This window comes from Myotis brandtii, unplaced genomic scaffold, assembly GCF_000412655.1.
Source record: "Myotis brandtii unplaced genomic scaffold, ASM41265v1 scaffold76, whole genome shotgun sequence".
Taxonomy (NCBI): domain Eukaryota; kingdom Metazoa; phylum Chordata; class Mammalia; order Chiroptera; family Vespertilionidae; genus Myotis; species Myotis brandtii.
The window spans coordinates 136,190-154,242 of NW_005371037.1; the positions used below are offsets into that span (position 1 = coordinate 136,190).

Sequence of the window (18,053 nt, forward strand, 5' to 3'; positions counted from 1 at the left end):
GCAAGAAACTTGGAATAATTCACATTTAGCTCAAATTTTAATGCACATCTATTCTGGGTACAGACAGAGGAGCTGACGGACACTCATGTGACAAGAGGCAGCCTGAGGCAAGGGCTGGAATAGATGCCACGACCTGGGGGCTGGCATTGGTGGAGGGCTTACTGTGTGCAGGCACAGTACAACTCTTCTCCCAGAGTTGAGAGGATGAATCCTGAGGGTTGACTCATCCAGCCATCAAATACCCCAGCTCCAATGGTGCCTGTCAGGTCCACCCAAGGATTTCATTTGACTGAAAAACACAGACATCTGAGTCACACGTTCCAGCCTGAGAGCGGGCCCTGGGACAGTGTCTGCCTCTGGGTCCCTTCTCCGCACCAGGAGCACCCTGTGTGATAAACAGTCAAGCTGCTCCAAATTAAATCTGTATCTTACAGACAAACTGCCGGCTTTCGTCCAGTCCGTCCAGGACAGGCTTTCTGCCAGAAAGAGCACGTTTCCAAAAAGAGCCTCAAAATGTTACTTTTTCCAATGAGCCAGGTGTCTATCAATTCTCTTTAGAATTATTAAAAACAAAAGCAAGCTGGTGAGCCATTAAAAATAAAAGCTAAGGAGAGTCCTAGGCCTCAATGGACTGTAGGGAGAGCAGGGGCTTGGCCGGAAGCAGGCCTGGGTGGGATGGTGGAGCCCAAGGACCCACCACACTTCACACTTTGTGTGAGGCTGTTTGCTCATCTGCAACTCAGGGCTGAGACAGGCCGCAATGGACTGTAGGGAGAGCAGAGGCTTGGCCGGAAGCAGGCCTGGGTGGGACGGTGGAGCCCAAGGACGCACCACATTTCGTGTGAGGCTGTTTGCTCATCTGCAACTCAGGGCTGAGGAAGGAGGATAACACCACCTCAGGGCTGTTAAAGGGAAGTACTATTCCAAAGCCAGCTCAGGCTAGGGCCTCCCTCCCCAATCCCTCCAACAGCCAGAGGGTGAGTATCATCAGTTTCTGGCAATAGGACCGTGACTCACATCAGAAGAGCCTCCCTTTGACAGAAACCCACGCCAGACGGGGAGGGCCTGCCTCCCTCTGGGCTCCACAGGGAAGCCTGGAAGGGACAGACTGGTCCAGGGAGCAGGCTCACCTGGACATGCTCAGGACTATTTCTCCTTTTGGACCTCACTCCTCACGAGGAAGAGCCTGGGCAATCCAAAGGCATCGTCACCCCTAGAGTGCACAGAGGTCCCAGCCCAGGACTTGGGACAGAGGCCAGCCTGCCTTCAGGGTACAGCCACAGGGTTACCACTTGGAAGAACTGCACAGAACTGCGGTCTTGGGGTGCACAAGGAGCCAAGAGAGAGGCCGGAGCTCAGGGCGCCCCCCACAAGCTGCAAGCACAGGGAGATGGCAGAGGTGGGCACCAGCTTTGAGGGTCCTCGGCTGAGCCCCAAAGGCAGCGAGGCTTCCAGCTGTTCCTGGAGGGGCGCTGGGAGGGGAGGCCAGGGACTGCAGTGTGTCCTTTATGCGGCGCCAGTCACATCCGCATGCAGCAGAGGCCTGGGGGTCCCCACAGAGAACCCCCCTGGGAGGAGGCAGGACAGGTAAGAACCCAAGCAGGTAGGAGCTTGCGCTCGGCTGACGCCCAGCACCTTCCCCTTTCCCTGCCAGTGCACAGCTCTGCGTCCTGGGCTCAAATTCGCTGCCACTTCACATCACTCTCTCCGCTGAAGGAGGCAGGCGCTGAAGGAGGCCCGCTCGGAGAATAAACAGAGGGCGCCTCCTCCTCCCCAGCGGTGTCCCCTGGAGGTCACTGTCCCCTCGGGGGAGCCTGCACCCGAGGGCCCTCACAGGGTCTATTCTGTTCCAGGCGTCAGCCACTGAGCTCCCGCCTGAACTTGACCAGTCACCACGGGACCCCTTTCTGCCAAAGCCCCGCCCCCCTTTCCTGTGACCCTGAGACACTAACAAGGCAGTGACATCTTCTGTGTCCATCCTGGGGTGCAGGCAGGTCCCACACACTCTGGGCCCAGGCTGCTTAGATTAATTCCTGAGTGACAGCGGCCACTGGCAGGCTCTGGACCCATGAGCCGCAAAAGAGGAGCCCAGAGGAGATCAAAGTGGCCCTGCCTCCCGCCCGCCCGGCTCCCGGCTCCTGGGCTTCCTCTGTCCTTTTTCTCTGAAGCCAGGAGGGGGTGAGTGGGGGAGGGGGCGGGCGGCACACTCCCTCCGCTCCCTCCCATGGTCTGGGTGACTCACTTCCTTGTCAAATCCAGAGCCTGTTGGTGGAAGCAGGGCCCACAGGAAGCAAAACAGCCAGCGAGGCTGCCTCCCAGCAATAAAGTGAAATGAAACTCAACACACATTGATGGAGCACCCGGGGCGCAAGTTCTTTGGAAAAGAAAAGAGCAAGCGTGAGGGCAAGAAAAGCGATTTCATCCTTTTATTATATACAATATTAAGGCACAAGTTTAAGCAGCAAAGAACAGGAAAATCTTTGGCTGACCAACAGTATCGGCACTCTCTGGGGGACACACTCGTGTTCTTGGACACCCCCCCACCCCACGTGGTACACAGACCCATCTGGCCGTGCAGCCCTGGACACCCAGGTCAGGACAGACTGGCAGACTAACATGCCCACCTGTCGCACCTGAGTCTGCTGCCCCCAAGCACAGCGACACACACGGAAAGGCGGTGGCACCCGTGCGGTCCGAGTCCTGGCCGAGGCCGCTGCAGGCACCTGCCCTTCTCACAGAATTCCACAGGCTCTGTAAGTGCCTCGTGGAGGAGGAGGTTCCACTCTCACTCCTCAGAGGGAAAAAACACCGTCACGCAAAGATAACCACCATGGATACATCTGCATACATTCCGTTCTGTAATAAATACTTACAGGCAGGTGTCTAGATGTGAACAGAATCCTAGGCAAAGTCACATGTAAACACACCACTGGGCGTCAAAGCTTCCGGGGCTGACACAAGAAAATGCGGTATAGGTACTTCATTATATTGAGAACAATATTTTAATTCTGCAACGAAGCAAAGTTTCATGACAAACACCTCGCTCAGAGCATAACATGACAATAACATGCGCTAAGTATACACGGCTTTACAGGGCACCTACCGGAGTTTAAACCAATGACTATGCGCTCACATCTGTGTGTATGCGGAGATGGGAACTCATACAAGGCATGGCGAGAGAACAGATTTAAAAAATGGGTCCACTAGAAGTTACACAGGCTCATGACGGCTGTCCTCCTAAGAAGTGGTCACTTTGAGGGGCTCCTGGAGTCCAAAGACTCACTCCAAGGAACATCTTAGGGGTTTTGTTGTGTTGTTGTTTCTTGTTTAACGCTAAAATGGTGTGACTTACCTTAATCACACATCTTTATTTATCCAACCGAGTGAATGACTCGGGATTTCTTCCAAACCTAAGTCCATCTTCAAAGGATGAAGCTTTCTATGTCTAAGGACACTGACATGAACATGCCAGTCCCAGAGCCATACCAACAGAGGGTTCGTTCACACCAAGTTCTCCTTGGGCAGCACGGCCGTGACCAGGACAGAGTCTCGCAAAGGGCCGCCTTCTGAGGAGGGTGAGGTGAGATGAAACACTTGGATCTTCTGGATTTTAAGAAGAGAAACCCGACACACCACCTTACAGTCAGACCTCACATGTGTGCACCTACATATACATGTGTCTTTATACATCATTACATGACTAAACAAGAGAAGGGTTTTCCACTTAAAGGAAGAGAAGAAAACTGCTCGTTGGTTCCGGAGGAAATCCACGTACTGAAATGCTGACCTTTCCGTGCTCCCAGCGGATCAGCTTCTGGCAACTTCTTTTTTTTTCTATTTTTTTTTTTTCTGGCAACTTCTTAAATCCTCTGCCCATTTCCCATAGAGCCACATGTCAGAGGCAAACCCATTTCCCTCCTCACACTGAATGAAGATGCTTTAAACACACTGATGAACTAACCAGAAAGGAGAAAAGGAGACCAACATGTATATATAAAGCACAGACCACAGCGGCCTCCGGTTTGGGGTGGGAAGAAGCCAACGGTGGGCTGGCAACTTCTTAATTCCTCCGCCCATTTCCCATGGAGCCACATGTCAGAGGCAAACCCATTCCCCTCCTCACACTGAATGAAGATGCTTTAAACACACTGATGAACTAACCAGAAAGGAGAAAAGGAGACCAACATGTATATATAAAGCACAGACCACAGCGGCCTCCGGTTTGGGGTGGGAAGAAGCCAACGGTGGGCTGGATGCTCTCTGGCTACTGACAGCCTTCACCAGTTCAGAACCCTGCGGGCTCCCGCTGGCCATGACCGTGTGCGCGTTCGCTCGGGAGCGCAAGGTCATTCGGAGGGCACAGTGCCGAGGCGCAGCAGGACTCTGGTTTTGGAAAACACACCTCCTTGCCCAGCAGAGCGCCCCATAGGATGTGCGCCAGCTCCCTGCCTGGACACCTTTTAAACCCCAAGGTATTCTTCACCGTCCTGGGAGCCCGGCCTCCCCTGACGGCTGTGCTCACATCGGGCTCAGAAGGCTGCTGCCCGGGGAGAGCTCGTCAGTCCAGCAGCACTCGCTGTGTAAAGGCCACTGCATCGTGAGGACCCAGGTGGCTGAGGGTAAAGACGGAGAGAACCAATTGGTCTCTGGAAGGTGGGCTTCTCTGTAGGGCGCGCCCTGACAGCCTCTCCCCTGAGCAACAGAACCTCGAGCTGTTCCTGTTCACAACTCATCTGGAGCCACCGCCTGGATATCCGAACCAAGCCCCGTGCAGTCAGGTGCACCCAGGAGCCCAGAGAGCAAGCCTGCAGGGCTGCAGAGGGGAGGCCCTGCTGCTCTGGGTCTCCAGGCAGAGCCCCGTCGTGCATGCCTGCTTGGAACGGCTGAACTCAACACCGTCGTTAGCCAACACCGAGAGGAAAAAATGCACATGCCCTGAAGTTAGCTGCTGGAATCCGGCCGCACCGCCTAGTCCGTGCAGCACCCGGGCGGCACACAGAAGCTGCCACCCACGTTCAAGGAGGAAGCAGAATTGCTCTGCACGTCTTCGCACCAAGTCAAAGCCTTGCCCTTCCTGCGATAGGCCTGCGAGCTCCATAATCAGACACCGCCGGGAACACCCACCAAGTCCAGACCCTGCGCAATGCACACGTGCTTCTCAGGTGGATGTGTAGCCATGCTTATAACGGGACACAAAGAGCTCCATCTATGCCTGGGGTTTATGGGCAATGCTAGGTGCTCTGGGCCCACTCCTGTTTTTTTTTCTTTCTTTTTTAAAAAATCCTCACCCGAGGATATTTTTCCATTGATTTTTAGGGAGAGTAGAAGAGAGAAGGAAAGACAGAGAGAAACACTGATGTGAGAGAAACACACCCATTGGTTGCCTCCTGCATGAGCCCCAACCAGGGCCCGGGCCGGGGAGGAGCCTGCAACCAAGGTACATGCCCTTGACAGGAATCAAACTCGGGACCCTTTGGTCACCAGGCTGAAGCTCTACCCACTGAGCAAACCGGCTAGGACCCTCGTCCTGTTACTTAGCTCCTGAGAGTGGGGCAGCTGCGTGTATCCACACACACACACACACACACACACACACACACACACGCACACGCACACACATGCACATCACAGACGTGGGGGAGAGCGGGCCAAGATGTGGCACCAAAGGACAGTAATTATCCCTCCATCAGACGCAGTCCAGCCTGTGACGAAGGCACAGCTCCTCTCCACATTCATGGTTCAGATCCGGGTAATCCTGGCTGTGAGGCTCTGGGAAGGGACTCAGCCTTCCTGACGCCCCGTTTCCTCCTGTGAAATAAGGAGAATAAACGTGGCCCTGCTCCCGGGTGGCCTGGGCACTCACTGAAAGGTATTGCCATGGCGCCAGAGTACAGTCAGCACTAAAAACCAGAGATGCTATTATTCCTTCTGCAAAATCAAATGATAACACATTGCAAACTGCCCAGAACATAGAGTAGGTGCTGAGGACAAGCACGCAAGCATGGCTTCAAGCGGGTTACGGAGATGAGGTGTCAGGGGTGCTGGCCTGGCAGGAAATCTCTCATAAAAGAGATCTTAAAGCTATAGACCCCTTTTGTTCGGGAAGTCTTGGCAGGTTAGAAGAGAAAACAGATCCACAAAGACCACAGGGCAATGGAACGTGGTGATGTCCCTGCTTGCATTCTGACAATAACATGAGGGCATGTGTGCCATTTGGTGCCGGGGGTGCCAGTGAGGTGTGTTAGAGCACGGAGACCAGGTCTGGGGGAAACTGGGCTATGGCTCTCGCCCTCACCCACTTCCAGGGGAGCTGCCCGAGTTTGGGGTAGCCCAGACATGGGTGGGGATGGGGCTGGCAGAGGCGACTTGCCTTCCTATCTCTAGATACTTTCTCTCCTTCCTGGTGCATCCCAACATTAATCAGGCATCAACATGTCCTTAAGAGAGTCAGTTGCCATCTACTGACCCTCATCACCCACAAAAAGTGATGAGAACAGAGACTGGAATGGGGACCCTCTGCCCCATGCACAGCAACCCTTTCCTCACTATGGGGCCTCCGTGCCTTCTCCTCACACACCAGGGCATTTGGGGAGCTCCTTGCCCCAGGCCGCTGCGGCTACTCCGGCTGCACAATATTCAGTGACGCTTAACCGGGACGAAGGAGGCGGCGGGACGCGCAAGCTCAGGGCCCAGGCAGAGCAGCTGGGAGGGCAAAGCACTGGTTTCCTCCCTCCCCTCCGGCCTACACTTGTCATCCTTCAACCTCCTTAATTTGGGAAGGCTGTACCTCCACCCAGGTTACACTCTAAAAACCAACCCTCAAGTAAGCCAGCCAAGCAACATTTCCTGAGCAGGGCTGCCTCCAGGCTTCACTGAGGTGGTCTCAAGCCGGGGCCTCCCTCTCTTTCCTGAAGTGAGCATGAGGCGCGTGACCTGGAATAACAGCGTCCCGCCGCCGATGCGGACGCGGAGGGAGAACGGGAGAACGGGAGAACGGTCTCAGGGCTGGAGCAGCTGCTCCTCTGTTCTGACCCAGCACCTCCTGGATCTGGGAGGAAAGCCTCCCGTCTGAGGGGTGAGATGGAGACCGTCACACACAGGGACACGGGCCCCCACCTCCCTCCCTCCTGGCTCTTTAACATGATAGTCCTGTCTTTCATGTTAAAAAGACAGACCTAAAAAATCAGACCAAGCTGTAGGCTGCCAAGCAAGTTCATGGCAGAGTGGAGAGTGGGGAACCTGCTCAGGAGCCACAGGTCCGAGAAAGGGGACAGGGTACCCGCACAGGGCGGTCCCAGAGGCCACCGAGTCCAGGGCCATTCGTTTCCTGACACGCCGTCCTGAAAGCCTTACCCCGCAGAGCCAAGGGGCGGGAACGCCAAGCTCCGTGCAAGAGCTGACGTGAGGGAGAAAAAAGCCAGGGCCACGCTCCTCACACAGCGGTCACACTGGCCCTGGGCCTCCCGCCTCGCCAAAGCTCACCTAGTGCACAGTCAGAAAGGCAGTAGCAGCTGCGGGGGAGGCAGCAGCCAGGCCAGCCTAGGGCTCTGTCCCGCTGGCCACTGAGAAACACAGCAGGAATGCTGACAGTTCAGACACCGCTCTCGAGAATCTCAGACCTACTCTGCCACGTTTCACTTAAAAATGAAGAAGAAGAAGAAGAAGAAGAAGAAAAAAAATAAAATGAAAGAAAACGAAGCAAAGACAGAGAAGAAGTCAGGCAAGTCTGGGAGGATGAGCACCAAGATCAAAACGCTCCCATTCTGTTCAGAAAACACGGCCTCAAGTCCACACAAACCAGGAAGCCCCACCATCTCCTGCAAAACCCAAACCAAGCCGGTCATTAGCCGAGGCCCGGAAGGTGGCCCCTCCACATTTCATCTCATCGTCACAGCCACACACATTCACAGGACACCCCCGGGGGGCACAGATGGTATCTCATTACACCCAGAGGGGCTCCCAGAGACTTCTAGGAGGTTCTTAAACAAACAGATGCTAGAGGGCAAGGAGAAGGGGGGTATTCCAAGGAAGATTCCGGTTCAGGTTTATGTGTTTATAACCAGAAAATGGGTGTACACAGACCCTCCCCATGAGATACATTTTCTGTACATTAGAAAATTCCATTTCCTATTTCTTCTTCGTTTCCAAACCTACATGCATCGTCTCTCTGCCACCATAGGCAATAAAAATCCATAGCGTTCACTCCATCTTCATTCGTGTAGGTCTCCTAGTTTTTGTTTTTTTAAAAAACATTTATAAAAAGTGTTCTTACGAATCTGAAATCTTTATCAGTTCCAATCATTCCTGGTTTCCCATCTACCACCTTCTCGATCGCTCTTCTTGCTCGTGCCGCTCCCTTTAGGCCGCGCTCCTCCTCCGCTTGTCACTGTCCCGGCACGACGTTCCTCAGGGGCACAGCGCTAGATGAGGACCTCCATCATCTCCGCGTCCGGGAACTCGGGCTTGTGCAGCAGGCTGCTGGCGCGGCCTTTGTGGTCAGGCGACTTCCCGTGGCCAGGAGAGTTCTCTGCCAAACACAAGGGAAGCGTCAGCAGCCCGCTCCTCGGGGGAGGGCCGGGCCGCACCGGGTGTCTCTGTGGAACCCTTTCAGACACCACCCTCGCCCCCAGTGCCTGCAGGCAAGGCCTGGAAGTCCGGCCCACGTGGGGCAGGCACTTCTCACACATCCCTGTCTTCCTCGGAAAAGTGCATTCCAGGAATTAAATCTCAGAACAATGGCAATGCTGGACATACTTGTCTATTTTGTAGGATGAACAGTTCATTTATGCCCCAAATAACCCCACACTTTCTCAAAAGCATTCCTGAAGAGACCCATCCCCATGACTGAGATGAGTCCCCGTGACAAAGCCAAGTCTACTCTTTCCCGGACGCTTCTGGACTCGTCGCAAGCTCACTCCTCCCAAGCCGTCTTCTCTTAAGTGTTTTCGGGTGACCCATTAGCACCGGCCTGAGTGCAGTGCCAGAGTTCCCCTCCTCTGCAGTTAAACCTGCCTTGTCCTTCAGGAAAGAGGCACCCCGACCCCAAATCCTGAATGAGTAAGGCCTCGTCCAGGTACCCAAGCCTTGGAGGTACCTGGTGCCTGGTACTGCCGCCCCCCAACCCCCATCCCTTGGAGCATGTCTATTTCTGCCCCTTGTAGGAAAGGGCTGGTTACAAAGCACGGTAATAAATTAGGAGTGTCGACACACACATTGCATTCCATAAGAGCGCACAGCCTAGGTGTATTAGGGTAACCATAATCATAAAAAACACCCACAAAGTGAGAGCTGCTCCCTCCCCAGCTCAACAAAGGCTCCCTCTCTCAGGCCAGAGAGCTCCAGGGTGTTTCCCTACAGCGTAACACATCAGAACATCTTACCCAGTTTCTCTGCGGTCCCTTTGGCCGCTGGGTGTTTCAGGACCGGGCTGTTGGAAGGGGTCGCACTCAGCCGGCCGCGGGTGGGCAAGGAGGCCATGTTGGGCCAGAAGAGTTCGGTGCTCTTGTCCGTCTGGGTGCTGCTGTCTTTGCTGCCCGTCTTGGCGTGGGCGCTGCTGGCCGACGTGGCGGACACTGTTGGGGCCGGTGCTGTGGTGGGCGGGGCGGGCAGCGCGGGGGTGGAGGCGTGCTCGTGGTGCTCCTTCCCCAGCAGCAGCCCTGAAGACGGAAGGACAGCTTTTCAATGCCGTTCTTTAATGCAAACCAAATCCCTCATCTCGGGGATCATTTTCTTCTTGACTCAGGACTCACCCAATGCACTTATAAGCACTATGTGCCTGACCAGTTGAGAAACACTGAGGAAATTTAACAACGGAAAAGACCTGGTCCCCTCCCTAAAAATTTATAGTTGTTTTTAAGGGGTTGCAAAGCAAACTGGTTATAATCTAATATGATAAACAGTAGGATAAAATGACTCTAAAGTGGCATGAGGTACCCAGTAGCCAGTGTTGAGGGTGGGGGATTTCTGCAAGGCTGTCTGGAGTTGACGCTTGCTCCGCCTCACGCAGGGCCGGAGAGGGCTGGCCTTGAGTCGTGGTTGTGCTTTAGAAAAATGGAGTCCTAGGCATGGCCCCACTGGCCTGCTGTGCTTCTGAACGGCCCACAGTTCCACCCCAGTCTTGGCACTGGAAGGTCTCCCACAGCACCGGGGTCAAATACAACCTTGTTTCCAGGTCAGACCGACACCCAGGAGACCCAGCAGCTGAGAGCCACGGCCCCGAGAAGCAGGAAACCAGCCAGGCCCTGGGAAGAGCCACTTGGCCGCTTCTCGCGGGGGGCCCGGGGTAGGCAGGCTGGGGGCAGGAGCGAGGAAGCGCTGGAGGGAAAAGGCAGGCATGGTGGGCAGTGCTTTCCCTCCTCCTCAACATCTCCCTGCAGCGCTGGGCAGGCCAGCTACGTTTTTATTTAAATAATGAAACACGGCACACATTCAGAAACGTGCCAGCACTCCCGAACACTAGCCTATAGAATGCGGTCAGCACAGTGAACTGCTTGTTCACGCGGCCGAACCAGCCAGCAATTCATACAGTGTCCTCCCCAGGGCTGTCGGAGGTGCCATTCACAGAAACACAGAGCAGCTCGGTGTGCCCAGCTGCGTCCTCCAACGGAACGTGCCTCTTGGTGGCTTGGATGTGTTGTTAAAAGAGGATTCCATTCAGCGGGTGGGGCCTGAGGCTGCTTCTCTAACAAGCTCCCAGGCGAGGCTGGTGATGCGGGTCCACCGGCCACACTCGGAGAGGCCGGGGACTTCGTACACGTCACCTCCCTTCGTACGTCACAGCAGCACTATGAGGTAGGCCCCGTGTTAGCCTCTGCTTTCCGGACATGGAAACGGAAGCTCAGAGAAGTGAGCATCTCATAGCTAAGGTGGCGCAGAAATGGGATTCAAGCCCAGCTGTGCCCAGCTCTACCCCAACCTGTGTTCCTCCCTCCTAACCAGCTGCAGGCTGACAGGGACGCTCTCGTGGAACTAGGTCACTGGCCAGTCATCTCACCCGGAGCCCTCGCCATCAGCAGGCGTACACTGTCACCCCCACCCCTCTTCCTGTTGGGCAAGAGGTGGTGGAAGCAGCGTGGGGACTGTGCAGAGGCCGTGTCTGCTGCCTCTGCCCCACCTCTCAGAGAGCCTCTCTGGTTTTGTGACGCGTGGACACCAATGACGATGGCAATAATGGGAGGAACACAGTGCAGAGAACACAGCAATTCTTCCTGCAGACCGGGTCCTCTCCCAGGCCTGGTGTAGACCTGCAGATGCCAGGGACACAGGCACAGAGACCAGAGAAACAGACCTGTCTGGCTGCATGTTGCAAACGGGCCTGGGTACCAACTCTCAGGCTCCCTAACTGTGTGGGGAGCTAAGTGTCCTGCGGGGGGGTGCAGGGAGAAGGGGGGGGCGCCTTTGATGATCCCAGCTGCTGTCCACCCGCATCCTCTTTGAAGTGCTGTCCTCAAAGCGCAGGGGCTGCTGAGGCCACCTGTGGAGGCACTTCACTCGGAGATTCTGGCTGGGAGCCTTGAACCCCCGACTCTGGCAGGTTCATACTGGAAGCTCTTATCCCCTCTGGCACAAAGCAGCCAGGCTCCTCTGGGGTTCTGTGCTGACAAAAACTGGCTCTCGGCTCCACAGATAAAGAAAACACACTCTGACCCAGGGAAATGCATCAAAGGAGGCCAGACCCTGCAGCTGCCAGAGTGCAGGGTGGGGGGGCGGTGGGGAGGCGAGGCGAGCGGGTGAAGGGGAAGATGTGTGTCTGGGAATGCTGCCTGCTTCCTCTCCAGACCCAGCGAGCCGTCGACAGGCTGGCCCTCTCCCCAGGAAGCCCATTCGTGGCTAACACCACATCTGCAGAATTCTCAAAACTCTGCCCGTGCAACAACCATGCAACCAGCACCACAACCACCAGCCTCTCATGCTGGCACACTTCCTCCGAAGCGCCTCTGCCCTGTGATCTCATTTCGCTCTCCCCACGGCCCAGGGGCAATAGGACAGGGACTGCCCTGCTTTTCCAGGCGCAGAAGCGGAGGCAGAGCAGTCTGACAAGTGGTCGGGGGCAGAGCCAAGTTCAGAGGCCTGACGTCTATGGGCTTTTCCATTTTATGCTGTGAGGGTCGGGCACTTCCACTTTCAACCGTGATGATAAGTACATGAGTCAACCCACATGGCCAATAGCCAATCTGGTGGTATAGCCGCTGCCTCCACATCGCTCATTCAGTTTTCACAGCCCAAGTATGATTGGTTATCCTCCCCATTTCACAGATGAGTAAACTGAGACTTGGGAATACTCAGCGACATTTCTGTGTCCCATGAGGGGCAGAAGCCAGACACTACAGAAGTGTCAGGACTTTTTCCACCAGATGAGGTTGCCTCTCAAAGCTGGTGTACCTCTTGCCTTCCAGACCCTAGACCCCAGCTGGACGGAGGCGTGGGGCTCACCTATGCTCCCCTTCCAGGTCCTCTCTTCCTTCTTCTCCTCCGCTAACTGGCTGCTGGTCAGAGAGGTCTGGCGGGAGTGTGTCCCGGTGGCTGCAGCAATGGAAGGGACGGAGCGGGCGGGCCGCAGGCTTGAGGAGTCTGCCTTCCCGGGATCTTTGCGGGATCGCTGCTGAAGGACCTTAATCATGGCATCCCTCTCGATGATCTTGGCATGGAGATTTTTAATGCTGAATAACAAAACAAAACAAAACAAGTCATAATCACACTCCATTTGGCTGGGAAAACACGAAACGTTTTTCAGGTTGCCCAGGGACTTGAATTAGAATTCAGGATGGAGAATGAAGCGCAGTAAAGTCTTCAAACATTTCCTATCTGCAAAGTGTATAAGCTGGATCTTTGGTAGTAGATCGGAGGGGTGCACCTCCTCTGGCCCCTGGGGAGCCCCTGGGACTTGCTGGGAACCGGAGGACATAGGTGAGAAAGGCGTGGCCTCGCAGCAGCGGCTCAGAGGCCCGCTCAGAGGGCCTGGGTCCCTGGCTGTGGGTGGGAGAGCAGCAGGAAGCCTCTCTCAGGGCCAGCCTTCCACGGAGGTCAGTTTCCCTATTTTCTCAGAAAGACAGAAGATGAACAGGTTTTCTCGGATAAGTTAATTTTCCCCACAAAGGCCAAAAATGAGAATCAGAAAACACTCGAGCTCTTTTCAAACTTGGAGAGTAACTTGCCGCGCCTGCCAGCTGTTCAGAGCAGGGGCTGGGGCTGGAGTGTGAGCCCAAATGCGGGCCCAGGGGTCGTGAGGTGCGTGGCCAGGGTGGAGCGCGGTGTCACGGCCGCGCACGCGGTTGTCCTTACGTGTACTCCATGTCCTGACACCTCCTGGCGGCCTGCACCACCTCCTCCTCCTCCTGCCAGATGTGGGCCTCCAGCGAGGCCTCGCCGTAGCTGCCGTTCCGCGAGTGGTTGATGATCGTGGTGTCCCTGGCAACACAGGACACACGGAGGGTGATGCGAACGCTCACAGAGAGGCGTGCGAGGTCACCGCACTAAACATCTCTCTCCACACACTCCTTCCCCCGCTTTCCCTCCTGGATCCCGGCCCATTCGCTCCCTCAACTTGGTAGAATGAAGACAGTATCTAAGGAAAACAAAATAAAATCCCACAGTAACGATTCCCTGCCCTCTACCAGCACCACCGTGTATCACGCTATGTGGCAGCTATGACGATGGACGCTGCACCTGCTGACACGTGGATACTATTATTACAGTTGGTAGGGTCTCTCTTTCACACTTATCCTTTCTGACTTTCTCAATCGGAGTTGAAGTTTTATGGCTGCTCCTTACCCACACAGCAGCTATTTCAGTATTTCACAGTAAAATGGAGACTCGGTAAATACTTAAAGCGGATACTGGTCCCCTTGGACAGAGAGGCTCACACTGAAAGCTCCCATCCTGCTTGCTTTCTGGCTCGCTTCTCGTTGCATGGGCCCCTGCCTGGGACTCGGGTCCACTCGGCGTGACAGCCACGCCGGCAGCACAGCAGAGAGATGAAGACACACAAGACACCCTGTCCTTGGAGAGTGCAGCGCAGGGTGGAGGACGGGAGGGACAGACACGGGGAGATTAAAATGTGGAGCTGCAAGCGGGTGTCTGTTGGAAAACTGGTCAAAGAGAACTCTTCCTGCCGCTGGTTTCGGCAATTTGACCGCTCCTAGTTAACGACGGCTGGTAAGAATAGGATCACTGTGCCCTGGCCGGGTGGCTCAGTTGGTCAGAGTATCATCCCGATACACTCAGGTTGCGGGTTTGATCCCCAGTCAGGGTATATGCAAGAATCAACCAATGAGCCCAGCTCGCAAAGGCTTTTGCAGAATCGCACGTCTGTAGGCAGCCAGAGCTGGGGAAGCCTTGCATGTGGGGTCCCGCCTCCCTATGCCATGCTCTTGCCATTAAAAACCACAGGGCATCACCAAGAGCCATGCCCCAGACCAAAGCTGGCAAAGAAGCCAAGCCCCTTTGTAACTCTAGGATGGTTTGTTCTCTTCCACAGGATAGAGAGGTGATTTACTAATTACCTTACAGAGCAAAAAGCTGAAAAGAAAAACATCCCAACTGTGTAACCATCAAGAAATACTTCCAAGAGTGTCAATGTTCCCACCCAGACGGACCAAAGACTGAACTGGGGGCTGCAACCCCCTCCCCCTCTCACATCACGACCGCAGCTTCGACACAGCACACATCTCAAATGTCCATCCCCACCCCCGGGGGCTCACTTGGATGGGGTTCTGTGGGCTGTTTCCCCTCAGAGCACAGACCTGCATGAACAACCCTCATGCACTAGGAACTGATTCCCAAGTGGCCATGTCCCCCATGAATCTGCAGGTCTCCCCAGACGCGAGTGTGCCGTGGCGCCCGGCGGAGGCATCGATGCCCCCATGGGTGGCACTGCTCTCCGCCCAGTCCTGGAGGCATCAGGTGAGCATACTGCTGGCGGGTCTCCTCTACGTGAGGATGAACACGAGAGCCCATGGGCGGCTTACGAAGTACCCCCTCTGCCCCAATGGGCCTCCTCTTCTTCAGTAGAGAAGAAATAACACATCCCAAAGAAACGTGGGGCTGACCAGCCCAATTTTATGGATGCACCTTTGAAACTTGAGGATGGCCTCCAACTACACCCGTGGTCGGCAAACTGCGGCTCGCGAGCCACATGCGGCTTTTTGGCCCCTTGAGTGCGGCTCTTCCTAAGCCTTAGGAGTACCCTAATTAAGTTAATAACAATGTACCTACCTATATAGTTTAAGTTTAAAAAATTTGGCTCTCAAAAGAAATTTCAATCGTTGTACTGTTGATATTTGGCTCTGTTGACTAATGAGTTTGCCAACCACTGAACTAGACTAATCCTAAATTTTAGTGAATTCCAAACAACTCCGAATTAAATGTAACTTACTGGCAAAGGGCAAAGTGGTGGGAGGCGGGGTGAGGGAGCGGCAGTGAGAGAGAGAGGACTGGGAGAATGCGCGGCCGCCCCAGCGGTGCGGCGATCACGCGTGCAGGTGAGCGCCGGCAACAAGGAGCTACCTGCTCACCCAGACAGCAGGAGTTTCACAGAATTATTCTGTCAATTATTGAACATTTTGAGCCAATTTTGAAAGAAGAATAAGGTTGTGCACTACAGAAAGGAAAGAAGGCAACAGAGGTCATCACAGACGGCGGCAGAAAACAACTGCCAGCCAAGTGGAATCAGGCTTGAAGGCAGACAGGTCTTCCCACGTGGCCCCACCACTTAGGAGCAGTGCGACTCGGAATAAACCGCCGCACCTCCCTAGCCCCATTTCTTCACCTGCAAACGAGGGTAATAACAGTTCCTCCTTTCAGGGCTGTCAGGAGGATGAACTCTTCTTCTTGTCTGGCCCCTGTCACACACCCGCTGTTAAAATAAACTCTCCCAACATCACACGTGAAGACCGAATAGTAGCCCTGGGCGGTTTGGCTCAGTGGATAGAGCGTCGGCCTGCGGACTGAAAGGTCGCAGGTTCGATACTGGTCAAGGGCATGTACCTTGGTTGTGGGCACATCCCCAGTAGGGGGTGTGCAGGAAGCAGCTGACCGATGTTTCTCTCTCATCGATGTTTCTAACTCTCTATCCTTCTCCCTTCCTCTCTGTATGTATTAAAAAAAAAAAAAAAAAGACCGAATAGCATCCCACTGTGTGAATGCACTTTACCTAGCGGAGTGAAGCCCCGTGGGACCCCAGGCTGGCCTCACCTCTCAGCTGCAGCGGTGGCTGCGGCGTTCATGGCAAAGTGCCGGATGGTGCTCTCTTCCAGATACTTCTGCTCCCACTTGGTCATGTCGGCCTCCAGCGCCAGGATCCGCTCCTCCTTCTCCCTCACGAGTTCCATGAGGGCCGGGGCATTGTATTCCAGCATGCTGGCTGGCGGGCCGTTTCCATGTTTCTAGAGAAGCAGAGAGAGAACATCTTGATGCGAAACGGGGGCTATAACGCAGACCATGTGAACCGTGTCTGCAGTTGCCCGCATGGAGCACAGAGTTCACCCAGAGCCCCAGCACGTTCACACACCTTACCATCCCACTCTCGCTCCCTCTCCAGGAGGGATGACCAACCTTCGCAGATCCTAACACCAGGCTACCTCACCTACCAAATTCCTGCCTCAATGAATTGTCATGTAACTTTATCGTATAAATAGACAATATTATCCCAATTTTACAGAGGAGAAAACTAAGCTTCAGAGAGGCTAGATGAACTGTTCCATGTCTCTGAGCGACAGCAGGGTCAGGATTCAAACCCACGTCTGTCGGTCCATACGGTTCTGCATGACAAGAAGTGACTTGTCCAACGTCCTGCAGCTCATTTATACCAAAAGCAAGAGCCTCCTGGTCTGGGGCACTTTCTGCCGAGTTCTCAGAAGTGATTCCAGGTGTTTGTCTTCCCCGAGGCTGGGAGATAAAACGGAGAGGCCCAGGAACTGGGAGCGAGAAGCCCTGACACGCGCGCTCTCCCGGCTACAGAGTTCTCGTCTGGGAAACAAATGAATACCTGCCCCACTTAGAAGCCTGAGAGTCAAACAAGATAATGCACATGAGAGCATTTAATAAACTTTAAAGGGCTAAACAAAGTAAGGAGCTGCCAGAGAGTCTGTGATGCAAGCTCAGCCCGTTCTTGTCACCCGGGTCTGTAAGACAAGGAATAAAGCAGATGTCTTATCTGGATGCTCACAGAGAATATTCACGTTTCAGATTTTTTTCCCTTTGAACTCAGGCATCCTATTTCCTCTAAGCAGCACGACTTGGAGGACGATGGGGTTTGAGGAGGTTCTGACTTCAGGGACAATGACTTCATCCCAGCTATTCCACGTCCCCTCCGGTTTACCCAGGGGTAACACATTGCACATGCAGAGCTGGCTGCAAGGTGAGAGAGGCACTCTGAACCACACACAAGCTCGAGCCGCCCTGATGGAGTCTCATCCTACCAGAGAAAGAAGAGCAATGGGCCCACGGGCTTTTGTAAACCGTATGTTTGTGTTCAATTTTTTAAAGCTACAAATACCAACTATTCTAGGATCTTGCCAGTGACTAACATTTAATCAGGAACAGAGCGAAGGCATGCACCTGTCCTCATCCACCTGCACCGGAAGTCACGGACTCCAGAGCCAGCACCTGGCCTCAGGCAGGAGGACATCAGGCCCAGCAACACAAGAGCTCCCTTGTCCTCAGAAACGGTCCAAGAAAAAGATCCCACAGCCTCGCTCAGCTGCCTCCCCGCTGGTCAGTTTCTCTCTGAATCCTAAGGTTCCCATCTCAGCTGGTTTATTCATTTTGACCTCACATGAGTCTTCATAGAGCACCTAATTCAGGCCATTAAGACTTATTAAATAAAAGCATGAGTTTCAACACTCAAGCATAGCACAGTCTAACAGGCAAGCACGCCGGCCAGGACAACGGGCCGACGGTCAGGCAGACCAGCTTCTGCTGCCCATTCAGTTGACCAACAAATATTTACTGAGCACGTACTAGTACACCATGTGCTGGGAATACCACAGTGAACACATTTCTGTCACCTTTTCCAGTGGGACTGGAAAAGCTGGAGTAAGGGAGAGATGTGGGAG

General features: G+C 54.4%; 1 protein-coding gene across 3 annotated transcripts in view; it reads right to left on the reverse strand.

Moving 5' to 3' along the window:
* Positions 1 to 8,038: 8,038 nt before the first annotated feature.
* Positions 8,039 to 18,053, reverse strand: part of AMOTL1 (angiomotin like 1) — a 148,794-nt gene continuing 138,779 nt past the window's right edge. For all 3 annotated transcript variants that reach the window (XM_005883056.2, XM_005883058.2, XM_005883057.2), the window contains 5 exons: positions 16,192 to 16,382; positions 13,282 to 13,407; positions 12,433 to 12,659; positions 9,381 to 9,656; positions 8,039 to 8,527 (listed from right to left, as the gene is read on the reverse strand). In XM_005883056.2, the coding sequence (XP_005883118.2) occupies positions 8,421 to 8,527; positions 9,381 to 9,656; positions 12,433 to 12,659; positions 13,282 to 13,407; positions 16,192 to 16,382 (927 nt within the window). In that variant the 3' untranslated portion in view covers positions 8,039 to 8,420. The remainder of the gene's footprint in view (positions 8,528 to 9,380; positions 9,657 to 12,432; positions 12,660 to 13,281; positions 13,408 to 16,191; positions 16,383 to 18,053) is intronic.